This window comes from Tenrec ecaudatus, chromosome 5 (genome assembly GCF_050624435.1).
Source record: "Tenrec ecaudatus isolate mTenEca1 chromosome 5, mTenEca1.hap1, whole genome shotgun sequence".
Classification (NCBI taxonomy): Eukaryota; Metazoa; Chordata; class Mammalia; order Afrosoricida; family Tenrecidae; genus Tenrec; species Tenrec ecaudatus.
Window position 1 is genome coordinate 148,888,758 of NC_134534.1, and position 27,975 is coordinate 148,916,732.

Sequence of the window (27,975 nt, forward strand, 5' to 3'; positions counted from 1 at the left end):
GAACTGCTCCTCAGACTTTCCAAGATGGTAAATCTTTGCGCGAGCAGACAGCCGCCTCATCTTTTCCCGTGGAGTAAGCTGCTGGCTTTAAACTCCGGACCTAATGGTTAGCACCCAGCACCTCAGCCACACCACCACCAGGGGTCCTTATATAGATGGTAGAGTCCGCACCATGGGATGGATTGTAGTCTCCGCCTGGAGCCGGTTCCTGCAGCAGCGTTGTTCACTGTCTCACTGTTGAGAGCACTTGCTTCTAAGCGGGCGGTGGAGTAGCTTTCAGCGTGTTCCTTTCCTGACGTGAGTGCTGAAATCAGCCTGAGCGTCATAATGAAAATGGGGAGTTTTGCGCTACTCTTTCATCTGTAGTTGTCTGCGGCAGGGGCCGGCAAGCTGTGGAGATGGAAGAGCCAGTCCTGTCCCTCACAACAACTTAAAAATTACTCAAGAGCCAGAAATATAGTTTGACAAACAAATGAAATCACCATTGTCTGAATAATATTCTTTTAAATTTTTCAGTTTTACTTCCGAGCCACATGCACGTGGCCGGCAAGCCGCAGTTTGCCAAGGCTGTTCTGGGGGATTGTGGCAACCCTACGTGTGCTTGTGATTATCTCTGTGTGTGCATGATAGAGCCAATAGGCTGTCTGTGTAAATGGGCTGTTTGATTTTAAACGCCCCTTCCCGCGTTTTCCAGCTACTCCGTCATCATTGAGCTAGTTGATGACCGCTTCGAAGGATCTCTCCGCAGACCTTTCAGCTGGAAGTCACTGGCTGCCCTGAGCCGAGTTTCAGTTAACGTCTCTAAGGTAACAAAGCACCGGCTTGGCATCCTTGTGTTCTTGAAGTGGCTGGGGCTTTGTTTTGCTTTTAAGTGTGGCCGGATGGAAAAAGCGATTTGTAGACTGTTCATAGCACCCCTGCCAGTGACGTGCTGGAAGCCGTGGGGTCTTTGTCGTTCCTTCTCTCTGGATTCAGGTTGCCCTGCCTCGTGCTAGACTTGAGTGTTTCCTTCCTTGATTAAGCTTGGAAGATACTCCTCTGGGTTTCTTCCCTGTCCATTCTCTGTTGCAATTGCAAATACAGGCACTGTGTGCTCACACCCACCCTCACAGGGACTCACACCCACACTCACAGGGACTCACACCCACCCTCACAGGGGCTCACACCCACCCTCACAGGGGCTCACACCCACCCACACTCACAGGGGCTCACACTTGCACTCACAGGGACTCACACCCACCCACCCTCACAGGAACTCATACCCACACTCAGGGGCTCACACCCATCTACACTCACAGGGGCTCACACCCACCCACACTCACAGGGACTTACACCCACCCTCACATGGGCTCACACCCACCCACACTCACAGGGGCTCACACCCACCCACCCTCACAGGAACTCATACCCACACTCACAGGGGCTCACACCCACCCACACTCACAGGGACTCACACCCACCCACCCTCACAGGAACTCATACCCACACTCAGGGGCTCACACCCATCTACACTCACAGAGGCTCACACACACCCACACTCACAGGGACTCGCACCCACCCTCACAGGGACTCACACCCACCCTCACAGGGGCTCACACACACCCTCACAGGGGCTCACACACACCCACACTCACAGGGGCTCACACCCACACTCACAGCAGCTCACACAGGGGCTCACACCCTCACAGGGACTCACTGGCACTCACAGGGGCTCACACCCACCCACACTCACAGGGGCTCACACCCACAATCACAGTGGCTCACACTCACAGGGGCTCACACCCCCACACACAGCAGCTCATACACTCACAGGGCCTCGCCCACATTCACAGGGGCTCACAGCCACCCTCACAGCGGTTCACACTCACCCTCACGGACTCACACCCACCCTCACTCACCGGCTCACACACACACCCACACAGGGGCTCACATACACACTCACAGGGGCTCACACCACACTCATCCACATTCATAGGAGGCAACCCTGGACAGAGTTTTCAGAGCCCGTGAAGTATAGTAGTAAACATTTGACATGCCTCGTCTCAGTTGAACCCTATCCCCCCAGTTTCCACGGAGCCAGGACCAATCCAAGGCAGCCCACAGGTGTCAGTGGAACTGAGCTCCAGAGGACTTTCTGTAGCTAAGTTTGTGAAGCAGGAGATCCAGGTGCTCCATCTTAGGAGCCCCTAGGTGTCCTTGAGCCGCCAACCTATCAGTTAGCAGCCGAGTGGGTTAATCATCCCTATCACCCAGGGACTCTTGAACTTACAACCTCCTGCTACAATCCATCCATAGGATGAGAGATGGACGATTCAGAGACGCTGAGTGACTGGCTCAGATTCCGTAGTCCACATGCAGAGCTGGGGCATAAACCCAGGTCCCTCTGCCCGAGTTTCACCACCTCTTGTTGCTGTCAGCCAGGACTGTGAGGGCTGGAAGCTTGGCATGCCGCCTCGTTCAGTAACGGCCAGTGCACATGCCGTGGGCCCCGGCTCTCCAGCTCTTCCTCAAGGTGTGGGAGGAGGTTGAGCCGGAGAGCTGGCAGGGCTGGACGCTTCCTGTTGAGCCTCCGGCAGCTGGCTTCCTCCTTGGGAATATATCCTAAGTTGTCTGGTCCTGTCGGTGCTCACTAAAGGGCGGGTCTTCAGAGGGAAGCACGAGCTGTCAGCACAGTGTCCCCAGAGAGGCAGAGGGCTCTGAGGGTCCACTCTGCCACCTTTGCAGGAGCACAGTGAGGGGAGGGGCCTTCGCTGCCAGCTCACCCTCCTGTCACAGCAATCACCGGGCACCTGGCCTCTTCTTCTTCTTCGTTTTGCATTAGGAACTGATGCTGTGCTATCTGATCAAACCCTCCACTATGACTGACCAAGAAATGGAGTCACCGGAGTGTATGAAAAGGATGAGAGTTCAGGTGGGTGAGCTCAAGGGCCACGCAGTGCCATCCCAGAGGATGGGCCTGGGGTTGTAGCATCTGGGACATGTGGTGCCCAGAGAAGAAGTGGACACTGCATGCCCTCTCACCTCCTGCCTGCACATGGCTCCCAGCGCACGCAGTCTCTCCGACTGCCTGGTCCTGAGGCTCCTGCTGCTGCTCTCAGGGCTGTAGCCTGGGCACCACCCCCATCCCTCAGCTGACCCCGCTATATTCAGGGTGGCTTGTGAGCCCCTCTTGGCCAGACCCCTCTAGGCCTCACCCCCAAAGACCAATGTGAGATGGTCTTTGCCTTCTACCTTTGGAGTTTCAGGTGCCTCTTTGTTTTGCTTCGTTTCAGGAGGTGATTCTTAGTCGTTGGGTCTCTTCACGAGAGAGGAGCGACCAAGAAGAACTCTAACGGCCCAGTTCCACATCCGATTTCAGTGACAAGTACTTGTTGAGTCTGCTACCACCTGCCAAGTTCAGGGTTACGTCCAAAATGCCAGTATTGAAACTTCCCACTATTAAAACGTTTTCAAGGGCCTAGTGAAGGTGTTACTGTGAGTGTTTGAACCGACAGGATTGCAGGAGGAGAAGGGAGAGCCCCAATTCAGTGCTCCAGCCTCCGTCTGCGTCCTCATCCGTCAAAGGAGGAGGCTGAAGGGGAGGGTTCTGGAGAGGCCTCTTCCAGCACAGAAAACTGCTGCTCTCCGGTTTATATGCTGGCCTTCTGCAGAGGGCGCCTGCCCCATGAAGCACCAAGGACCCAACAAACTCACTCCTGAACCTGGGGAGCCTGTTTGTGGCGGTCCAAGTACAGCATCAGCCAAAACAGCACCGCACATCAGTTACCAAAGAAGTGATGGCATGTGTGTGCAGATACATCGTGAATGTGATGGACGTAGTAAAATACAGCAAACAGAGCTCTTTAGATGGTTGCATCTGACAGCAAGGGGAGCGGGAGGGGGGTGGGCAGGATGGTTGCTGTGTGATTTGGGGGGAGGATACACAGTGAATTCATGTGAGTGTGGGAGAGTGAGTGAATGAGCATGAGGGGGAGAATGAGAGAGTGAATGTGGGAGAGTGAGGGAGGCAGCACAGTGTCCACACTCGTCCAGTGCTTGGACTCTAGAAACTGGAGGACAGTCTCCTCTTCGCTCCAGACGCTGGAAGCGAGCAGCCATGACATGGCTTTGCATGTACCTTCTTCCTCCTCGGCTGCTGTCAGGTCGATGCCGATTCATAATGAATGTGTGCCGATAGCCTTGTGCTCCACAGAGTTTGCTGTGACTGGTTTTTCATAAATAGATTACCAGGCCTTTCTTCCACAGCACCTCTGAGTAGACTTGAACCTCCAGCCTTCAGTGAGCAACCGAGCGCGTTTGTTCACTGTTCAGACCAGCCACCCAGAGCCTCCTTGCAACCAGTATGACAAAAAGGAAAAGAGAAGCAGGCGTCCCTTGGCCTGTGGTCCTAGGGTTCCTGACATAAGATTCTGATTCGCTGTGGTTGTGGGCTGTAAGGCGCTTCTTGTCATGTCACGGGCCTGCAACAGGCCTGCCCGCTCGGGGTCTGAGCGCTCGCGTGCTCATCATGGCGCGGCCTCGCCTAACCACGGCCTCGCCTAACCACGACCAGCTGGGGAAGGTTTCAGCAGTAGCCACTTGGTCAAAGCAGAGGGAGGCTTGTACATTGCTTGCTCGTTGGTAGTGATAAGACTAGTTCCTCAGTGCAGACCTTACCCTCCATGGTGCTCTGTCCAGCTCCTCGGCAAAGTAAAAGATCTCGCTTGCTCAAAAGCTGAGAGGGAAGCAAAACGAATCTCGGGAGCTTATCTTCCTTACTCCATTCAGCATCTGTGGCGAATCACCTTGTTTCCAGCCAGAGCAGGGTAGGAAGTGCCGCCTTAGTAAACTCTCTTCTGTAAAACCTTCATCCCAAATACTTCAGCAGCAGCTAATGGGCTGTGGCGGTCGCCCCAGCTCCTGGGTGGGTAGCCCAAAACAATGATGGTGCTGGTCTTGTTTGTAACCGAAGATTCCACACAGATTTCCAGAGATATCTTTATTCCAAGAAACCTTGTGTGAAAGATTGTCCTCCCCTGTGTATATGATGCAAACCCCACTTAAAGGGCAACATGCTCTTCACTCTCAAAGTGGCCTGGGGCTTCTGGAACAAGACAGCAGGAAGGGGGTTGGCTTCACATCACCCTGTTTTCAGATAGAAGTAGTTCCCTGCTATCTTTGGAGACTCTGTGTGCCACTCCCCTCCCCCTCCCTCTTCCTCTCCGGAAATAAATGAACACAATTGGAAACCTGCTTTGCAATAAAACTCTCGAGGAGTTTTCTGCAGCTCATCGGGAAGACACTGAAGCCTTCCTCGAAACAAGCTCTCTTAGGTTTCTAACCAAATCCACTGCCATCGATTCGATCCCAACTCATAGCCACCCTTAGAAGGTCCCTGAGGTGGCTGGTGGGTTCGAACCATCAACCTTGTGGTTAGCAGACCCTTACCCACCACATAGCCTTAAGTATCTTGAACCTGTAAGACCACTTTCCACACTTAGGTTAAAACGAGTCTCTCACCACATCGTCTCCCTTCTGCATTTTTAGCTCCTGAGTTCACGGCCTCTGCTGCACCAAAGGAGTCTGAACCCCAAGCTGCCACACGGAGGAGGAGGTTCTCCACTCCTATAAAGACTCACAGTCTCGCCTCACCCCCACTGTCACCACCGCAGTGCTGCCTTTCACTGTGGGCTAGACGGGAGCATGCACACAGGTACAGCGAAGAGCTCCGGCCACATGGAATCCAGGTCACATGAACCCTTGAGGAACAGAAATGGGAGCAGCCATACCAAGAGGATAAGGAGAAGGTGGGGGAACTAACCACAATGAACGACACACAACCTCACACACGAACGACAGAAACTAGGGGAAGGGGAGATAACAATCGGTGTAAGATAATGAAAATAATTTATAATTTATCGAGGGGTCACAAGTGTGGAAGGACGTGGGAGGGGAAAAAAAGGAACTGATACCAACGGCCCAAATAGAAAGTAAATGTTTAGAAAATAGTGATAGCAACATATATATAAATATGCTTGATTCAATGGATGTATGGAAGAGTTGAAAGAGGCCCCGATAAAATTATCCTTTAAAAAGAAATAAAGATTCCCCGTCCCAGAAACCTCGTATAGGGGCCACAGTGGGTTGGAACTGTCCTGGTGGCGAGGGGTGTGGCGTTGACCACCCCAACATGGTGCTCGGTGGCTTCCCGTGGACTGGACACTGCAGCTGCAGTACGAGGGGCACGCCTTCCTGAAAGCACAGGTGCCAAGAACACCAGGGCACTTTGTGAACCAGCAGTACTTCCGTGCCTTTCCTTGTGTTACTCAAGGAAGAAAAAAATCACATAGGCCAAAATGGAAGACTCAATTGTTCTAGGGTTTTTTTTAATCATCTTACTGGGGACTCATACAACTGTTCTCACAATCCATGGTGTCAAGCACTTCTGTACATATGTTGCCATCATCATTCTCAAAACATTTGCTTTTTACTTGAGCCCTTGGTATCAGCTCCTCATTCTTCCCCTCCCTCACGAAACCTTGATAATTTATAGATTATTTTGTCATGTCTTACACTGTCTGACGTCTTCCTTTATCTACTTTTCTGTTGTCCATCCCCCAGGAAGGGGGTTATGTGTAGATCCTTGTGATTGGTTCCCCCTTTCTGCCCCACCTTCCCCTCCCCCTCCTGGTATCACTACTCGGAATACTCATTTGTATTGTTCACATCTTCACCTTCCTCACTATATTTTATGTCTAACTTTTTCTGCTGTATGCCATTGACTTGTCATCGTAACCACTCCCATTCACCTGCTCTGACATGGTGACCCCGAGTGCAAGCCCAGCAACACTGCTGTCTGGGCCTGGGCCGTCTTCATGGTCATTATTAAGTTTGCCTCCTTGGTGGCAGCCACGGGATCTGCAGAGTGCCTCCGACCCTGGGGCTCATCCCCCAGCATGACCTCAGACAGTGTTCTCCTGTGGCTCAGAGCATCCTCATCAGCTGATTGGCAGCAGTAAATCATCGGGTAAGAAGCCCTGATAGCGCAACGGTGGAAGTATTCAAGTTGCTAACTCAAAGGTGGGTGGTTTGGACCCACCAGTCACTCCGAGGGAGAAAGATGAGGCAGTCCGCGACCATAAAGATGACAGCTATGGAAACCCTATGGGGTAGTTCTATGTGTCAGGATTGACTCGGCCATCATGGGTAGTAGTAGATTGCCAGGCCTTTCTTCCTGATCTGTCTCAGTCTGAAAGTGCTGATGAAACGTTTCTACCATGTGGAGGACCCTACTGGTGTTGAAACACTGGTGGCATAGCCCCCAGCTTCACAACACTGTGCCAGCCACGATTGTATGCAAAGCTGACATGGCAGATGGGATGTCTTGGTCCCCCCAAAACACACTTTCCTCACAGCCTTCCCTGTTCTCTCAGAGTAATTCTTAAGGATACAGGAATAGGATGAGGTACTAGTCCATGTGTAAGCACAGGCATGTGAACATTCCAAAGGATGGCCGCCTGAGCAGCATCTGTCTGGCGCAGACATGCTCTTATGCTGCAGGCTCTTGCTTTTATTCAAGCAACCAACATGGGGACATTTTGCAGTCATGCTCCCTGTATGTTCTGGTTCAGCCCCACCGCAGCCTTGTGAGTCACAGGGTGAGGACTCTTCGCAAGAGATGCCTGACTCCCCGCGTTTCACCTCCAGCCAGCGCTTTATGGGGAGGAGGGAGGACAGGGCTTGCTGTGCCTTTGAGAGCTGCCCAGCAGAGATGTCCCTGCCTGAGAAAAGCACAAGCAACCGGAAAGATCCGGGTAAGTCACAACATAGTGCTGCAAAACCTTGGAAACCTTTATCCAACAAAGCTATCAAAGCTGATGTTTCTCAACATAGCCTCCACCTAAGTCTGCACACTTCTGAAAGAGTGTTCCCATCTCCTAACCATTCCTCAAAGAATCCTGCGCTCTTTGAATCACACCACAATCAAAAGGGTAGCTTGGCATCCCCAGGGGACTCGAATTGAACGCCCTTTTCAAGTTCGTTGAGTTTGGGGATCAAAAAGAAGTCTGAAGGTCCAATGCAGTGGTGCCCAGTGGTTGTATGAACTGAGGAGTTCACCAACATGCAGGTTATTTCTGTTTTTAATGTACACAGGAATTACTCAAGGCGATGAGGACGATTGATGACAGAATAGTACACAAACACCAAAGTTCCAGGGACAACTCTGAGTCTTTGATGGTAGCTCACTCCAGGAGGGACAGAGCCATACAAGATCATATATCTCAGACTGCAACACTCTTAAGAAACCTCTGAAAGAGAGAGAGAGAAGAATTTAGATGATGTAACGCTACTAAAGCAGAGGAAAAGTTATTGAAGATCAGACAAAGTTGAAATGTATGCAGTCAGAGCTGAATGGTGAACTAGTAAATGGCAGGAGCTGGAAGGTATGTTGAGTTCACTTCAAACCTCCAAAGAATGAATAGGGTTTGTTTGTTTTTTAAAAGATTTTATTGGGGGCTCTTAGAGTTCTTGCAACCATACATCAATTGTAGCAAGCGTATTTGTACATTGTTGCCATCATTTTTTTAAATTGTATTTTATTGGGGGCTCTTAGAGCTCTTACCACAACCCCTTATATACCATATATACTTGAGTATAAGCCAACCCGAATATCAGCCGAGGCACCTAATTTTATCACAAAAACTTCATTAAAAATGTGCTGAGAAACTCAGCTTACACACGAGTATGTACGGTATATCCATAGTGTCAAGCACATCTGTACATATGTTGACATCATCATTTTCAAAACTTTTTCTTTCTACTTGAGCCCTTGATATCAGCTCCTCATTTTTCCCCTCCCTCCCTCATGAACCCTTGACGATTTATCTTTTTTTTCATGTCTTATACCGATCACTGTCTCCTTTCACCCACTTTTCTGTTGTCCATCCCCCGGGGAAGAGGCCATATGTCGATCATTGTGATCAGTTCCCCTTCCTCCCCCACCTTCCCTTCCCCTCCTATTTTTGCTACTCCCTTTATTGGTCCTGAGAGGTTTATCTGTCCTGGATTTTCTATGTTTCCAGCTCTTATCTGTACCAGTGTACATGTTCTGGCTTAGCCAGATTTATAAGGTAGAATTGAGGTCATGATAGTGAGGGCCAGGGGGAGCATTAAAGAACTAGAGGAAAGTTGTGTGTTTCGTCAGTGCTATACTGCACCCTGACTGACTTGTCTCTTCCTTGTGGGCCTTCTGACAGGATGCCCGATTGGCTATTGATGGGTTTTGGGTCTCCACTTGGCCCTCTCCCTCATTCACATCCATATGTTTTTAGTCTTTGATGCCTGATACCTGACACATATATTTATTTATTAAGCATTATGGCAGCAGATGGACATTGGGCCTCCACTCAAGTACTCCCTCAATGCAAGAACATTTTTCACCTTCCCAACATGACTGCCAAAGACAAAGTGGGTGAATAAGCAAATGTGGTGAAGAAAGCTGATGGTGCCCGGCTATCAAAAGACATAGCATCTGGGGCCTTAAAGGCTTGAAGGTAAACAAGCAGCCATCTAGCTCATAAGCAACAAAGCCCACATGGAAGAAGCACACCAGCCTGTGCGATCACAAGGTGTTGATAGGATCTGGTATCAGGCATCAAAGACCCAGGACAAAAAAATCATAACATTGTGAATGAGGGAGAGTGCAGAGTAGAGACCCAAAGCCCATCAGAGAGAGAGTTCTTTAAAAGATCGGGCAGTCTCAAGAGGTAAGCACACAGACTTCAACAGGGTGGGCTTCCTAGCATGATTTCTGAGTCACAGTCCAAAACCTTTTGTTGATTTCAGAACCACTTAGTGAAGACCTGAAATATAAATAATTCTGATAACTACAGAAATACCTATTACAATTTTAGATGGATTCTGTAAAAAAAAAAAAGATTTTGTAACTATTAAAATAATTTTCTGGGGAAAGTCTGAAAAGGCAAGATCAGAGATGTAGATGGATCAGTAAAGTCTCTTATTAGAATCACATAGAATCGTCCTTGATACAACTTTCCTGACCTTGTTCTCGGCAGTACAGTTTCCCATTTCTTAAAGCTTCTTCCTAATACGCCTCCATGATCACTTTGTGGTTTCAAGAAAATCTGTCAAGGTGATCTCTTTGGAGTCCAAAAGTGCAGTCCCCATGGCCTTCAGAGGCCACCTCTTTGTGTTAAATTGAACTAGCCCAGCAGAGCCCCGTTGGAAGCCACAGTTTTTGATTGGACTTTTTGTTGTTTGTTTGTTTGTAAGCACCATAATGAGCCTAAGGCAGGTGTATCATTGTGAGAACTTGCCTGCAGCTGTCCACTGGCTGCAGAGACCTGTTTCGATGTGGTTTGCTGGGACGAAACCTGTGCCTGTATGAACTGGAGCCCCAGTAGCAGTACTTGTTTTCTTATGCTTGTGTAGTCCTTTGAGAAACTTGACAAGAGGTTAGAGACCCAGGAGCCAAGAGGCGGTCCTGCACCTCAAGGTTGGGGTGGGAGAGAGACCTCGCTCCCCAAAACAGGCTCAGGTGAAGGAGTCTTCGAACAGCATGGAGAGGATCACAGAGCTACAGGCAGCTCAGTGTGCGGTTCCTTTCCATCCGTTTCTCCAGAGACCATGCCCTTGATGTACTTTCTAGAAGGAACCAAGACAAATCTCAGCTCTTACTTGTGTGACCTTGGTTCACTTAGTGCCCTTCATGACCCTCAGGTTTCCTTACCTCTAAAATGGAGAAGGTGGTGCTATTTTGCCTGGTTACATGGATAAAGGCGGAGAACTACAGAAGTTCCCAATATAGTGGAAGCTCCCCTCCTTTCCAGGAAGGAGGGGCTCTGCCCCAAACTGTCGAGAAATTGAAGAATCGCAGTGCCCATATACTCATCTGTGTCTGGAGGCCCATCTGGGCTGAGTACTGAAGTGCCCAGCTAACGACAAATGCAGCACTCTGTGCCCAGAAAGTGGAGGCAGGTGAGGGGCTTTGTGGAGGGCCATCCCTCAGTGGAGCTATTGTTGTGAGACATCTCACCTTGACCCTGCTTCCTGAACAACCTGGGAGAGACTAGGCAGGCACTCTGTGAGCCACCAGGCCAGCCAATGCGAGCAGGTCTGCTGTTCTCTGGTAGCTTAGAGCTCTCCGAGTTTTTAAACTGGGTAGCTGGGTAGTTCAAGGACCCACGTTTTGGAGTCAGATGCACCCACTTGGTGGCTGTGTGACTTGGAGCACATGCCCTCGTGTATTTTTAATAAGGTGCCAAACCCAGAGCGTTGTGAGCCTCAGGTGAGTTGACTTGCACAAAGAGTTACTACAGAGCCTGGCACCCAGGACACGTTGAGTAAGGGTTGAAGGGAGGGAGGAGGAGGAAGCACCGGGTGCCAAGAAGCACCATGCCATACCATCTCATCAGACCGTTCTTTGTGCAGCTGCTTATCCTGTGTTGATTCTGCCAGCTGTTTCAAGGCCAGCATCGTTGCAACTCATCCCCAATATGCCAGGGGAAGCGGAAACATCTGCTCAGTGACTGCCCTATGTGGTCTCACCGAGATCCCCTTCGACAGTGATTAGACCCTGTGAGACACCACGGGAAGTCACTAAACCACTACACATGCAACCGGGTTTTCAATCCCAGCCAGCCAGCCCATGCTCATTTGATCCCACTTGTCAATTCCATCTTGATCCCACCGGGCCTCGGGCCTTGGAGACCTGCCCCTGTGGGGGTCTGAGCTGTAAATCTCTACGGGAGCAGAAAGTCCCACCTTTCTCCTGCAGAGTGGGAAGTGGCCTCAAGCAGGCAAGCTTGCTGTTAGCAACCAAACAGGAAGCCCTGCGCCACCAGGGCTCCTTAAACCAGAAAGGTGGGGAGCATTGACTGTGACACTGAAATTCTATTGGTACTTATGGAATAAGGTTTTTATTTGAGCTAAATTATTTTACCTTCGGTGTTATTGTTTTATCTTTTTTTTTTAAGTTCCTATTTTCTGGAGTGTGGCCAACAATTTGGAAAAGTACCTTTGTGTGGATCATTTCCGGCTTCCCCATTGCTCACAGTGAAGCTAACTCCGTGCCCTTGTTGGGAAGGGAACATCAGAAGTCCTTTCTTGACATTAATTGAATGTCAACTGTGCACACGCAGAGCTAAGTGACGAGATGAAGAAGTGCATCTTGGGAAGTGTTAAGAGGTCACAGACTCCTGCCTGAGGAACAGAGTTGGGGCCAATGCGGAGCCTCTTTGTGGCCTAGCTGGTAGTATGAAACCGAGACCAAGAATCCTGTTCATAATCTCACCTATTTGAGAAACATTGCCATCTATTGGTGTTTCTCTGATGCACTGTGGTTGTATCAAGAATGGGGGGATTGTTAGCTTGGTGACATGACAAAGAATAAATAGGTGGTAGGCAGCCACCAGTGTTACCTCTGGTTGCTTGAATATCAAGGAAGGACGTTAGAGATGAACATGAAAAGCTTGAACAGTTCTGCTCCCCCTCCCCCCCCCAAATTATGGCACTGGCTTTTCTACATATGCCTTCTCTAGTGGTAAGGAATTGCCGACAGCTACTGCACTTCCTAGATATAGCTGGTCTCTTTCTTGGCGATAGGGCCTTAACCACTGCGCTGTGGTCTGGAGAACAGTGCAGGGCATTGCAATTGAACCCTGGTTTTTGTCTTTGGGCAAGTCATTTCCTCAATCCCCCTCCCCCCCCAAAAAAAGTATACAGGGTTGTTTTAGACAGGGTTCCCTAGAGAAACAAAACCAGGACACTTAGGATTTTATATATGTATATGGATAGATATATACAACAGTGAAATAAATAGTTATTAGTCCACAGAGCAGTACAGAGGGCTTAGTTAAACTCACTTCCATGAGACAGTTAATATACTGGCAGTCCTTCAACTCACAAGGGCTGCTGGGTGCAAATCAAGGAAGTAGACAGCTGAGTGTTCTTTAGAGCAATACAGGCAGTCTGGCCACAGGCAGCAAACAGCAAGGCAGGTCACCAAAAGTCAGCCAGATGACAGGGTCTGACAGTCCCCAGCTCAAGTGATGTATATGCCACCAGTATAGCAAAGCAGGTATTGAAGGAACCTCAAACTGGTGACATGGTCCATGGGTTGGGTGTCCCACAGGTTGTGTAGCTCAAAAGTCGAGGCAGAGACCCTACTAAGGCAGCCTCACACTGGTCCGATCATCAGAGAACAAGAGACAGAAAAGTGAGGGTCACCAAGCCATTTTATCTTTTTGCCCTTAAATTAAACTACAACCTTATTAATCCAACAAGTGTTTATTGGCCAGTTTGGGACAATAAACCTATCACAAGGGGTAAGTAAAAAGTAACTGCCACTAGAGTTCCAGTTCAGTCATGCACAGATTTATTCCAAACAAAGCACGTTTAGATACATCTCCGTGATCAGTGGCTGGCTACAGACAAGTTCTCTCCGTAATACACTTGGCTTAGTATCATGAGGTTGCCTTCAAAAGTAGGGACACTTTTTGTGCCATGTTAAAAACAGGATTTTGAGGTCAGAACTAATAATCACATTTTTAACAAAACTCCAGGGAACACCTTCCCAAGTCGCAGAGGCTTCGCAGCAAGTTTACAGGAATGCTGCCGCACATAAGACGGCAGATTCTAGATGGTTCAAATGTTTTAAGGAAGATTGGGAAGACCTCACAGATGAGCCAGGAAAGGAAAGACCTGTAACCTCAACAAATGAAGAAACTGTGGCTGAAACCTAGAAACTGAAGGGAGAAGACCGTACCTACTGTAGTTGGGCTCACATGGTTTGGCAATTGTAACTTGAAGCTGATATCAGCCTTAGCCAGTTTGGGGCTCGATGGTAGCCAAATGCACTGCGGGCAGATCAGCTGGCTCGAAGAGCTGATCTCTCCATCAATCTTTCAAGCATGATCAAGACTAATGCTGATGACTTTATGAATGAAGTGGCTGGAAGATGAGCCTGAGGTTTATCAACATGATCCAGAGAGCAAGGTCCAATCAAAAGTGTGTGGGCCAGTTCAACTCAAGACCCAGAGAAGAGAGATCAGCTCAGAAGGTTATAGAACCTGGTTTTTCAGATTCAAAGGGGTCATCTTGACAGCTTTCTCCAAGGACACAGGATGATCACAGGAGTTTTGTTAGAAGTTTCAAGAAATTAGAAAACTGCATTAGTGAGAAAAATGCCAGGAAAGTTGTGCTGAGAAACTTTTTCCCATCATGTGGTAGTTACACAATTTTATGCCAACTTTATTAAAGAGTGAAGGGGTGGGATCTAGCCTGTCAATCAGGTCACAACCTGGTTGATCCCTCCTTGTGGGCGTGTCCTTCTCATTAGGATTCTGGGAACTTCTTCCCTGGAGATGAGACATACTCTCTGCTTCACCTTCCTGTTGAAAAGCCACATGGAGCCATGCTGATGGCAGCCAGAGCCCTGGAGATGCATCCACTGTCACCGGATCCGCAAGACTTTCCACCCATAGACCTGTGATCTTCCTGCACTTGGTGTCATTGCATGTGTTGTGTGAATCCAAAGAAGAATTTATAGACTGGTACTCGACATATGGACTAATATCGGATACGGACTTGATCTGGACTGGGGTGGAATGTTTTCTTAATATACAATTATTCTTTAATATAAAGCTCTCTCTTATACACATGAGTGTCTCTGAATTTGTTTCTCTAGTCAACCCAGACTAACACACATCATGACCATGTACCTATCTGCTCTTCCTTCAAAGGTAGCAAGCAAGGGCTGTCCTATGAGAATTTCATTGAGAAACCGTACCCCATCCACCCTACAGCCCTAATCTTACCATTTCCAACTTCAAATTCTTCCCCAAACTCAAAGAATACTTCTAAGGAACAAAATGTGGGTCCCTTAAGGACGATGCCAACATTGCCATTTTAACCCGATGAGAATCAAAGAACACAGAATTCTTCTGGCAGCACTAGCGAGCCGGAAGCACCATCTTCAGAAGTGTATGGACCTAGATAAAGGGTACATTGAAACCAATAACTTCTCAATTTGATGCTTTTGTTTGGTAAAGGTTTCAATGATTTTATAGCAATGCTTTTATTTAACCTACCTTCGTAGTGACCTACAGAATTCACACTTCGGTCTTGAGGATTAAAAGGTAAGACTGGGAAGTCCAGTCTGGTGTGGAGTCATTATGAACCCTGGTTGAACAGAACCGCTGTTAGTACTCATACTGGGAAACATCCCAGACGAGGGAGTGTGAAGAAAGTTGGAAAGTTTTTCAAACTCAACAGCTCTTTCATCTTAATCCTCCATAGCAGTGGTCCTCAACCTTCCTAACACCGTGGCTGTTTCATACAGTTCCTCATGTGGTGGTGACCCCCAACCATAACATTATTTTTGTTGCTACTTCATAGCTGTCATTTTGCTACTGTTATGAATCGGGTGACCCTCAAAGGGGTCGTGACCCACAGGTTGAGAACCGCTGCTCTATAGGCTTTATGTCTTCTTGAATATCATAGAATACCATTTGCAGAATATGGTCGTGATACTGTATGCTGGGTAGACAGTAGGGTTTGTTTTATTTTTTCTTTAAAGAACTCTACAATACCTAAACTTATAAATGTCATGATTCCAGCCCCGCCACCCCCACCCCACTGGACCTTCTGGATTTGGAACATTGCCTCTTTGGAAATAAGCTTTAAAGATCTGTGACATGTTTTCCGAATGTCTTTATTACTTGGTAACTATTAGTACTTTGAAAGATGGTTTTGAGTTTGGGTAATAAGACATCTTTTGGTGCCAAGGCTGGAGGACTAGGTTAGGTTGAGTAGTCTCACGTTTGGTTCAAAATAAGTGAGTTCTGGAGGCCATTTCTCAAGAATACTCCTGAAATGTTTTACTCATTGACTTTTGAACGTTTGAAGATTATTTAGGTATATTTAGGTATTTAAGTGCTAACATACTTGTTATTTTTTTAACATACTTATTAAAAGTCACCATTTCTTTCTTCTTACATCTCACTTCCTCCTTTCTGGGTTCTGCATTCGAGGTGGGCAGGGGAAGAGCCCTGCAGTGGTGACCCCAGGCCCTGCTCCCCGTATCAGCAGACTGGTGTTCCACAGACTGGAGTCATTGCCAACGCAGGTTCTGCGTATAGACTCAGAAAAGGCCGCTCCACAGGAGCAGTGGTTTACCAACAGATTCTGAAGTCCTCTGCCCTTCTCTTCCCCCACCCACTTCCGTCAGAGAGTTCCATTCCGCTTTGATTGACTCTGACTCATGGGCAGCCCCAAGTGAGCGGAGTTGAACTTTGCTCCCTGGACTGGGCAAGGCTATGACCTTGCCAAAGCAGATCACCAGGCCCTTCCTCCAAGCTGCTGCTGGGTGGATCTGAACCACCAGCCGATAAGGTTTTGCACCCACAGCAGTCCTGATAGACGGTTACTCTGTGCTTCATAAAGAAAACAGGGGGAGGTGCTCATTACATAATGCCATGGAAGGGCCTCACACACCCTCCTAGCTCCAAACTCTTACTCTGGATTCGCACTGATGAAATGTTCATTTATGAAGCTTGAATTGGTGTATAAGAATAGTTTCTACTGCCATTCTGTGAATGGAGTTCCAAACTTAAACTTTAAAAACTTAAAACCAACACTAACAGAATTCACGTCACAGAATTGTGCATGGAAAGACTGATGAAAAGGGAAATGTTTTGTTAACATGTCTGCTTAGCACATTTTTTAAGAGCTATGAAAATAATGCCATTGTAATGCATACACTTGTTAAAATAGCAATTCTTATTAACTGTATAATTCTTACCTCCTCATAAGCTGAAACATGCTTAGAGGAAAACATACTTGTTTATCAACCACAGAGCTTTGATGCATTTGGAAGCCTAGATGCATTAAAGCCACAGCATCAGCCCTGTGCCCTGATGGAGCATGTGCACGGCCGAGCACTGCCTTAGGGGGTGCTTGCCTCTGGCTGGGGGCTGTCCGTCACGTGGAAGCCGTGCTCTTCGATGGCCCGGTAGAGCGTGATGTACTTGGAGACCTTCCTGGTCCTGGGCAGCACATACTTCTCCGTGAAGTCGTTCTTGTCCAGCCGCTCCTGGCCCTCGGTGCTCAGAACGCAGTTAATGAATGTGAGAGTGTAACTGTAGCAGTTGCAGTGGTCTTCCTCGTACCTGATGTGTGGACAAGAGCGATTCTAAAAGCTGCTCGGGAACAGGTCATGAAGCAACGGAAGGATCTTTGTCACTGAAATCGGGCCAACTACAAGAATGTCCTCTTCCCAAGTGACCGGGCCCCCTTGGCTCCATTACTGAGGGGGCAATTTAGCATCTTGGGCAATTTCTATTTGCTATTTTCATCCAGACAGGAGTAAACTTATTCAAATGATGACTTACTATCACCAATTTGGGGAACTTAACTTTTACTGCAATTCTAGATTCTAGTAATGCAATTCCATAAATTTTATGATAACCCCGTGTCTAAATTCATTTCAAGGGAACCATTTAAATCTACACATATACTGCATATCTTGAGGAAGAGAATAATTATGAAATTTAATCATTTCAGAATTGCTAAAGCTGAAAATGCAAAGGTAGAACTTTATATTTTGACCATTTTTTTTTAAATCTTGGTTTTTAAAGAAATATAATGTCATGGTATTTTGGCATATGTTTTTTTAACATTAAATATAGAAACATACCCACTCAGATTACTAAAATTGGGGATTAGGCTTCCATTTTGTCTATTCTTAAACTGCTGCAATTTTGTTGTGTATGTTTTAGGCTGATTTCTCTCCACAGAAAATCCAAGGAATTCAAGCCACTTTCATTCTGTTACCACCATTTACCTCAGTTTGTCATAGAGTGGTGACTTGTGGGTGGCTGTGATGCTGGAAGCGATGTCACTGGTCTTTCAAACACCAGCAGAGTCACCCACAGTGAAGAAGTTTCAGCAGAGCTTCCAGACTAAGAACAGACAACAAAGAACACCGCTCCCCAACATCAAAGGAAGAAACCACTGAAAACCATACTCAGCGCTCCGAGGCACAGTCAGATACTGAAATCCTAAACAAAGGAAGCAGAACACTGTCCGAGATCCTGCCCGAGGAGGGGGCCCGGGTCCAAGTGTGCCCAGAATGTGATGAGAAGGGGCTGATTTCCAGTGAAGCCTGTGGGAGTGGAGCCCTCGGGTCTTCATTTGCTGATGGGACACAGCTCAAAGTCAAGAGAAACAGGTGTAAAAATCTTCTAATGACTGGAACTTGGAATGTGCAAAGTATGCATTTAGGAAAATTCGAAGTGGCAAAAATTGAAATACCTGAAGATCAGTGTCCTAGGCATTAGTGAGCTGAAATGGACTGGATTGGCCTTTTTGAATCAGGAAATAATATGATTGACTCTGCCGGGAATAACACAATCAAGAGGAATGGTGTGGCGTTCATTGTCAGAAAGGATCTTGCTAAAATCCATCGTGAAGTACAATGCTATCTGTGATCAGATTATATCTACTTACCTTCAAGGAAATCCAATCAATACAAATATTATTCAACTTTATGCACCAACCACAAAACTAGGGATGAAGAAATTGAAGAATCCTACCAGTGACTTCAGTCTGAAGTTGATCAAACATGCAATCAAGATACATTGATAGTTAATGGTGATTAGAACACAAAAGTTGGAAACAGAGGAAGGAACAGTAGTTGAAAAATATGAAGTTGGTGATAATATGAAGCTGGAGGTCGCATGACAGAATTTTGTAAAACCAATGACTTATTCATAGCAAATACCTTTTTCAACAACACCAATGGCAGCTATACACATGGACTTCCCCAGATGGAATGCACAGAAATCAAATTGACTACATCTGTGGGAAGACCCAATGGAGAAGCTCAATATCAGCAGCTCAAACCAGATCAAGGGCTGATTGTAGAACAGGCCATCAATTGCTCATATGTAAGTTCAGATTGAAGTTGAAGAAAATGAAAACTAATCCACAAGAGTAAAAATATGACCTTTAATCTATCCCAAATGAATTTCAAGAACATCTCTAGAACAGACACAATGCATTGAACACTAATGACTGAAGAGCTGTGAGAGGACATTAAGACCACCATTTATAAAGAAAGCAAAAAGTCCTTAAAAGATGGGAGAAAGAAAGATCAAAGTGGATGTCAGAAGAGACTCTCAAGCTAAAGGAACTGGAAGAAAGGATGAAGTCTAGGAGCTGACTAGAAAACTTCAAAGGGCAGCTCAAGAAGACAAATATTGCAACAAAATGTGCAAGGACCCAAAATTAGGAAAGTCAAAGGGAAGAACACACTGGGTATATCTGAAACTGAAAGAACTCAAGAAAACATTCCAGCCTCTGGTTGAGATTTTTGAAAGATTCTATAGGCAAAATATTGAATCATGCAGGAAACAGCAAGATAAAATGGAAAGAATGCAGAGTCACTCTACCAAAAAGAACAAGCCGACATTCCACCCTTTCAGGAAGTAGCATATGAGCTAGAACCAATGATGCTTCAGGAAAAAGTTGAAACCACTGAATGCATTATCCAAACACAAGGGTCCAAGAATTGAAGTGTAGAAAGCTGAAGAAACACTGGAAGCACTCACTCATCTATGCCAGGACATTTGGAAGACAGCTACTTGGCCAAATGTCTGGAAGAGATCCACATTTTGTGTTCACTCCAAAGAAAAGTGACCCAACAGAGTGCTCAGCTATAGAATAACATCATTGGTATCACACACAAGTAAACTTTTTCTCGAGATCATCCGACAGTGGTTGAAGCAGTACATTGACAGGGAACTGCCAGAAGTTCAGACCGGATTCAGAAGAGGACATGGGACAAGGGACAGCATTGCTGATGTCAGATGGATCTTGGCTCAAAGCAGACAATACCAGAAAGATGTTGACTTGTGTTTCATTGACAATGCAAAGGCATCCGTCTGTGTGGACCATAAAATGAACTGTGAGTCACCTTGAGAAGAATGGGAATTCTGCAACACTGTGCTCGTCTGGAACTTGCACCCATGTACAAGTTTTGATCCGTTCAAGAGGCACTTGTGTGAACAGAACAAGGGAATACTTAATGACCTAAAATCAGCAAAGGTGTGTGTCAGGGTTGTATCTCTCACCATACCTGTTCAGTCTGTATGCGGAGCAACTCATCAGAAAATCTGGATGAGATGAAGAAAAGTGCTGCGTCAGGATTGGAGCAAGGCTTATAACGACCTGCGGTACACAGATGACACGGCCTTGCTTGCTGAAAGTCAGGAGGATTTGAAGCACTTGCTGATGAGACCGAGGATTGTAGCCTTCAGTCTGTTATAACAACACAATTGTAAGGAAGACCCAACTCCTCACAACTGTTCAATAGGTCACATGATGAATGGAGAAAAGATCGATGTCGTCAAGGAGTTTGTCTTACTTGGATTCCCAGTCAGTTGTCATGGAAGCAGCAGCCAAGAGATCAAAAGATGTATTGCATTAGGGAAACCTGCTGCAAAAGACCTCTTTAGAGTACTGAAGAGCAAAGATGTTACTTTAAGGACTAAGGTGTTCCTTCCTGGCCCAAGCCATGGCATTCTCCATTGCATCGTGTGCATGTGAAAGTTGGCCACTGAATGAGGAAGACCAGAGAAGAACAGATGCATTTGAATTGTGCTGGAGGAGAATATTGAAAATACCATGAACCACTACAAGGACAAGCAGATCTGTGTTGGAAGAAGTAAGGCCAGAGTGCTCCTTAGAGGCAAGAATGACAGACTTTAGCTTACATGCTTTGGACATATTGTCAGGACAGACCAGTCCCTGGAGGATAGCAAGTTTGGTAAAGTGAAACAGCAGCAGAAAAGAGGAAGGCCCTCAATGACATTGATACAGTGTCTGCCTCAGTGGGCTCAGGCCCAGGAGCAATTGTGAGGATGGCGCAGGACCGTGCAGCGTTTCCTTCTGCTGTGCACAGGACTGCAATGGGTCGGAGCCGACTCGATGGCACCTAACAACAAATTCTGTAAAGGGGACTAATCTCACAAGGGCTCCACATGAAGCAAAAAGCAGCGTGGATTCCTTGTTCAATTACGTGGTGAGTGACAGCAGGAACCAGTGGTCTTCAAGCCACATACCTGTGAGGCAGCCAGGCCCCCGAGTTGGAGAAATCCTCCAGGTACTTGTCCCACTGGTCCATCAGTCCATACATGTTGGGCTGCAGCAATGGGATACTTACACTCTGTTCCCACCCTGCTTCATCGCGGTGGACACCTTGTATGGTGTAATTATACACAACGCCTACAAACCAAAGCCAGAGTCAGCCAGGAGCTTCAAGACACATGTATCCCTGTTATAAAGAGATTCCAGAAAGTAACAACAGTCACCTTGGAGAGTTACACCTAGGTCAATCCGGGTTACACTTTGAGAGTATGCCAGAGAGCAGTAGACCTATGTGAGAATCTAATAACCCCCACCCCCCACCCCGCCCCACCACCTTCCTCAGAGAGAGCAGCCATGCAGCTAATAAGATTTAGATATGGTCTCACGGGCTGGAGGGGACTGACCTGCTGCCTTCCCTGCTCTCAGCAAACATGTCCGGTTAAACCCAGGTCCGGCTCTACCTGCTATATACTGTGCTCCTAAGAGGCCCCAGGAAGCTGACACCGCACTAGGCACCAGGATAAGCATCTCCAAATATCTTTGTTGAACTTCTCTGTTTACAAATCCTATCGGATTTCCTTAAACCAGCAGTAACTTTCCCCTGATAACTTTTGGTGGTAAATGTGCGTGCCTGTTTGGGTAAGCCGCAGTTTGTAAAACCAGTTCTGCGTTTCTGTTTCTGTTCACCCTGCCAGTTTCGCTTGCCTCTAGGTAAAGGGCACAAGCACACTGAAGCCAGGCCTGGGAGCCTTGCTCGCTGGCTCACCCAGCTGGCCATTCCTGGGTCCCCTGGTCCCTGCTACTGGCTACCCCTGATCCAGCTGTGGACAAGGTGTTTCCTGGCTTGCGAGATGAGACCTACTCAGTACCCTCAGAGCTAAGTCTGGTGCCTGGGATTACTGTTTCATCTTCACCGGCTTCTTTGATTTAGGCAGACTACTTCAGACCTACCCCATCCTGAGGTGCCAGAGCCCCCTTTTACTCCTGAAGGCCCTGCCTAGCCCCTGAAGCGCCTGGAGAGAGGGCCCAGGGAGAGGGGGCTGCGTGCAAGGCTGGGGCACCAGAGGGCCTGGGTCCCCATTTTGATTTGGGCACCAGATGGGCTCTTGGTCAAGTCAAACTTGGTGTCCTTTGTTTCTTCCTCTGTTAGAAGAGAAACAAAAAACACCTCCCAGGTTTGCAGGAGCATTGAGAAAATAGGAAAGGGTTTTAAATATTGAGTATAGTTAGTAGGAATAATTGGCAGTAACACCAGCTATTTCTCATTTGGGGGTGGTGATGCCCTACCTCGTGTGCAGTGGTAGAACCCAGGATGCTATCACGACTGTGTTTCTCTAGAAACACTGTTCTCACCCTGGGTCAGTTGTACTTTTTTGTTTTCTATTAAAAAGCCAGGAAACGAGCTCACCATTTGTGTTGGTTATTCCAACATGCAGATCAGACCTTCCATCGTAGTCCCTGGGGGAGAAAAAACAAACAAGTATTTTCCCCCTTTTCTAAGTATTTGGCATGATACTGAAGGCCTGTCCTGCTAGAACAGGTCTTCCGCGTAACACTCGTTTCCCACGGATCCATGATACAGGGGCCACCGAGGTCAGTGGCTGAGGAATTTCTTATTACAGCCTGGTCCTTACAGGTAACATGGGCAGTGCTGGATGGGTCTCAAGAGACCTCAGCATTTGGAATTAATGCCCCCATTGGGGTGCTATTGTGGCCAGATCCAACTTTCCTGAGCAGCTGCTTTCCTAAAACTATTCCTGACTCAAACTTCGCTAAATGTATAACTCACAAAAAATCTCACTGCCAACTCATAGTGGCCCCATAGGACATAGTAGAACTGCACCTGTGGCTTTGTAAAGGAGCAGAAAGCCTCGTCCGTCTCCTTCAGAGAGGCTGATGGCTTTCAAACTGATGACTCTGAGATCAGCAGCCCAACACATAGCGCACTGTGTTACCAGGGCTCCCTATTAAATGGATCACTCGGTGTAATGTAATCTTTATATGTGATCCCGGCCTATAACTGCCTCGCCTGGGATACTGGGCGACTGACTCCTTTACGCTCTGATTTCAGTTTCCTCATCTGTAAAATGGGCTCATGGTGCTTTCGCAGGTGATTATATGAATTACATGCTTGGAAGATGCTTGCCACAGGTAAGTGTTGACTACATCTCAGCTCATTTTAAAATGGAACCTAGGTTAGCCAAACAGTGAACCGCTCAGCTGTTTAGGATGAAGCTGGGGAAACGGAGAGGCTTGGGTGCTGCGCACGCTCTGAGTGCCGTCACCTGTGCTTGGTCCTGCACCTAAGCCCCAGGCCCAGCCTCCCTCCGGCAGGTAAGCCACCGTAGCTGTTGTGTGCTGGCTCGGGCCTATGGGTGGGTAAAGTGAGTGAGACAACATTCTAGCTGTGGTTTAACATGTTTCTAGTCTTGAGACACGTTCAGCATTGAGCTGGTGAATGCTGGCAAGAGCGAGACAGTGGAACCTGTGAGAGCTGGACTGTGAGGGGCCTGCTTGGTTTCTCCAGGCCTCATGAGCTTTCCGCCTTTGACAGGGCGCAGCCACCACCTTTCCACTGCTCTCTGTTAGGGACTCGTTCTAGAACTAAGAATAGCAGTCGTTAGGGAAGCAGTTCTCAACCGGTGGGTCGTGACCCCTTGGGAGGGTTGAACTACCCTTTCACAGGGGTCATCTAAGACCATCGGAAAACACAAATACTTCACCATATATAATGACATATAGTATTGGTTGGTGATTCATCACTGCTTTAATTATGGTCAATTTGTAACAGTGAAAATACATCCTGCATATCAGATATTTACATTGTGATTTACAACAGTAGCTAAATTACAGTGATGAAGTAGCAATGGAAATAATTTTATGGTTGGGGCCGTCACACCATGAGGAACCTTATGAAAGGGTCGCGGCCTGAGGAAGGTGGAGAACCGCTGCGTTAGGGGGAGAGCCTGCTGTTCCCCTTCCTGACAGGTTTCTGCGGTATACAGGCCCCAGCTCTCGAGGTCACAGTAGAAGGGCAGGGGCAGGGCTTTCCTTTGTGCAGAGGTGGCCGAGGTGCCCCTCTTCCTGCAGGTGCAGCTCTCCTTGGCTTGGGGAGTGGGGAGCAGCACCCACCAGCCAGAGGCCTCTCTGCAGTCCACGATCTGCACAACCATTTGTGGCAGCTGTGAGGGATCCTAACTCACATTCACGGCACCTATTCCCAGGCCTGCCATGAGCCCAAGCCATCCATAGCCCCGCCACATGAGCGAAGAAACGCAGTGTGGTCTGTTTCCAGAGAGCCCGGCTGGGGCTCGCTGCCTGTGGCATGTCCCACGTGCGGCTGCTGGGTGAGCACACCAGTGTGAGTGAGGGCAGATATATTCCAGACGCTACCAGGCCATGCGGGAGCTTTTGGAATCTGACCAGCTAAGGATGCGGCGTGAGCACTCATAAACACGTAGGGCTTCGTGACTGAAGACTCTGTGAGATTGAGGAGCAAGGGTCTGACCTGAATACAGAGAGAGGACGGAAAGGAGTGGGCTAGCTCAACATCCCACTGATGCTTGGGCCAGGTTCCCGCCTCTTATCGATAACCCTGTCAACTGGGAAAGGTCAGTGGGTCTCCATTTTACAGATGGGGCTTCAGAAACACAGAATGCTTGAGCTGGTTAGTAGAAGAACCAGGTTTCGTGGCACCAGCGCCAACTTCATCTTCGCTGCCTCCTGCAGCTGCAGCAGAATAGTCAGGACAATTTACTCATCACTAAAAGCCCGAACCCGTCATTGACTTCCTTTCATCCTCACCGAGACCCCAAGGAAACAATCCAGGCCGGGACGAAGGGCGGCAATGACTCCCAACCCAGCAGGGCTGAAGGTGGGGGGGCGGATGAATCCCACGACCTTCGAGTCCACCCAGCTCCTAGTGACCCTATGTAGGATTTCCAGGAGGCCGCTTCCCAGGGGCAGGCAGCAGCATCTTTTCTCCCCAGGAACAGCTGGTGGTTTGAACTGTCGACCTCGAGCTTCAAAGTCCAACAGCTAGTTCACACAGTCACCAAGGCTTCTGGGAAGGAGGACTTCAGGTGGGTTTTAAGGAGGCAAGGAGGGTCTGTGCAGTAAGGATGCACATGACCCTACTTGATAAATCATGCAGCTTGACCTAGCCTCCCCCCACTTCATCTCCATGCCTTTAAAACCTGGCTTTCAGGGGTCCATCCGATTGCAGAAGCTGTGCAGTCGGCTCCAGCACGTGGCCACTCGTGTGGCAGAGCAGAGCTGTGCGCCTGGGGGGTTTCAGTGGCTGCTTTCTCAGTAGACAGTCACTGGGCCTTTCTTCGAAGGCACCTTTGAAGGGGCTCAAAGCTCCAACGTTCTGCACAGCAGCCGAGCATATCCTCCATCTGCTCTACCGAGGGACTCTGGGCAGTAAGAAGCACGATGCTCTCTGTTCTTTTCTTTTTCTCAAGCGGGTGTTCCTTTTCATTTAATTTACACGGAGCACAAACCAACCCACCAAAGTCCATTGATAGATTCTTATCCCGAGGCAATGCAGCTGAAACACATGGGAAGAAATATGGTAAAATTCAAATGATGGGACAGAGATGGGCAAACTCTGGTAGGCTTTGAACTTTCTGAGTAATTAAAAATATATATTGTGCTTTCTTTTGTGTACACACATCTGTCCACATTGGAGGTGATAAGAGCATTCGTTTGATTAGCTAGACCTATGTGGTAATGTTCATTCCACATAAAACAATAGCAACAAAAAGCTTCTTTCCAATGAATTAAAAATGCTTTACAAGATAAGGGTTTCTAAATGAAGGAAAATAATGCATAGATTGTGGGTATGCAAATAATAATGCAAAACAATTGGGTACTTTGAAACAGATGAACTGTTGTTAAATGTAGGTATTGAAGAGTGAGCTAAATACAGAGCATGAACATGTATCTTTCAGATATTGAAGCTATTACAGGTCCCTTTTTCTTATTGCTTGAGCTGTTCCCAGGGCTAGAAAAGATCTTTAAGTTCTAGGCTAGTGAGCCCAAAGAGCTAACTGGGCAGTCAGTCAATCAGGTCCCGATTCACCTTATACATATATGTACCAACGTCTTTATTGTGTCTGCCTCCCGGTGCCTGTACCGCTTTGACAAACAATGCTACATGGGTCCTTTTCCTTCCTCCCTCTATCCCTCCCTTCCTCCTCCTTCCCTTCCTTCCTCCCCCCCTTCCTGTTTCTCCTTTTTCTTTCTCCAGTCCCAAGAGTTAAAGTCTCATTCCTGTGGTTCATTCCTTTTCCACAGGCAGTCCTTAAATCTGTCAGTGGATGTCTCGTTGTGTCCCCAAAATAAATTTTGTGAAGCTGAATCCCTCTACCTAACCTAAGTACTTGGAATACATCATCATCTTAACTCAAAAATCTAGTATATGTGCTAAAAAGGAGGACAGGCATTCCCTGGATTATGAACCAATCCCATGTCTAACTCCATCTTTATGTCTAATCTGTGTGTAAGTCAGCCACCGAAGAAGCCCTGGAGGCACAGTGCTTAAGAGCTCCTTCTGTAATCAGTACAACTGTACACAATTCTGTTGTCCAAGGTCCTCCCAGCACAGTGCAGGGTAACACATAAAATTTAAATTTTAATTGGAAAAGCGGTACCTCAGAAAGGTCCCCTGAGTAGGTCTGAGGAGAAAGGAGCATTTTTCTCGATGGCCGTTGGTAAACGGGTTAGAGATGCTGACAGGAGCCTCCTCCAGCTTCCTCCAGTGCACGCTCTGCTGGCACAGGGGGCAGCGCTCGGGCACACTGAAGCCGTAGATAGATCTCTGGCAGTGGTTGAATTTAATGACAGGCTTCCCAGCCTCGGGACACCACATGGCTCCAGCCTCCAGGCTCCCAGGGAGGTGTAGCAGCCCTGGCCCTTCCTCATGACACACCTGGCGAATGCAAGCAGCCCAGGTAACCCGATCCAGAATGATGTCATGCTGATTGACGGCTTCAGAAACCAAACCAGGTTGGATGAAGCAGGAACCAGACTGGCCCATAAGCTGGCTTCTTAAAGAGCTAGTTTGCATTTGGGCACCCTGGCACCATTTTCTCCCGTCCCTCCTCATGTTTCACAAGGGAAGACGGCCAGCTCCTACTGCTTCTTTAACACCCCGCTTTACTGTGACACTTCCTCCCTTTGGTCTGTGAGCTCCTCGTGGTTGGAGACTGATCTTTCTTTGTATTTGTGTTCCTGGAGTAGGTTAGGGGAGACTAGGAGATATGCTAGGAGACTGGAGTAGGCAAGGAGGAGCCCCGATGGAGTACTGGGTTGAGTATCGGGCTGCTAACCACAGGTTGGCAGTTCAAACCCCAGCATTCAATCTATGGCTAAAAGATGAAACTGTCCGCTTCTGTGAAAATGTACAGTCTGGAAACTACAGCGTATTTCTACTCTGTTCTTTAGGGTACTTTTGAGTTGGAATCAATTTGATAGCAATGGGTTTTGTTCTTTGTTGCTATTTTAGAATAGATCACGGCAGTGTTTCTCAGTCTTCCTCATGCCGCGACCCTTTCATACAGTTCCTCATGTGGTTGTGACCCCCCCAACCATAACATTATTTTCTTTGCTACTTTAGCACTGTCATTTTACTACTGTTATTAATTGTAATGTAAATATACGATATGCAGGATGTATTTACATTGTTACAAATTGAACATAATTAAAGCATAGTGATTAATCACAAAACAATATGTAATTATAGATTTTGAAATATTTATTTCTAATTACAAATAAATGAAGTGTATCTGCATATGGGCGGACCCGCCAGGAGACGGATAGAGG

At 47.6% G+C, this 27,975-nt stretch overlaps 2 protein-coding genes across 4 annotated transcripts in view; one reads left to right on the plus strand and one right to left on the minus strand.

The window, feature by feature from the left end:
- Positions 1-15,210, plus strand: part of TSEN2 (tRNA splicing endonuclease subunit 2) — a 56,529-nt gene extending 41,319 nt beyond the window's left edge. For 2 of the 3 annotated variants that reach the window (XM_075550049.1, XM_075550046.1), the window contains exons 10-12: positions 695-806; positions 2,822-2,911; positions 3,273-3,460. In XM_075550049.1, coding sequence (XP_075406164.1) covers positions 695-806; positions 2,822-2,911; positions 3,273-3,332 — 262 coding nt within the window. In that variant the 3' untranslated portion in view covers positions 3,333-3,460. Of the gene's footprint in view, positions 1-694; positions 807-2,821; positions 2,912-3,272; positions 3,461-5,526 lie in introns of those variants that run through there. The other variant, XM_075550048.1, reaches the window with a different exon arrangement.
- A 1,735-nt stretch (positions 15,211-16,945) lies between these two features.
- MKRN2OS (MKRN2 opposite strand) lies at positions 16,946-27,022 on the minus strand. Its single transcript, XM_075550887.1, has 4 exons — positions 26,805-27,022; positions 22,556-22,605; positions 21,123-21,285; positions 16,946-17,168 (listed from the first exon to the last, which is right to left on the minus strand). Exons 1-4 carry the CDS (start codon positions 27,020-27,022, stop codon positions 16,946-16,948), a joined length of 654 nt encoding a protein of 217 aa, XP_075407002.1.
- Between the last annotated feature and the right edge of the window lie 953 nt (positions 27,023-27,975).

Bases quoted from the DNA above. Each gene is read 5' to 3' on its own strand.
- MKRN2OS (XM_075550887.1), bottom strand. From the start codon at position 27,022: ATGTGGTGTCCCGAGGCTGGGAAGCCTGTCATTAAATTCAACCACTGC. The intron at 21,286-22,555 runs GTGAGCTCGTTT...TTTGGTTTGTAG, and splicing joins TGGAATAACCAACACAAATG to GCGTTGTGTATAATTACACC. The intron at 17,169-21,122 runs GTATGTGGCTTG...TCCACACATCAG, and splicing joins GGGGCCTGGCTGCCTCACAG to GTACGAGGAAGACCACTGCA.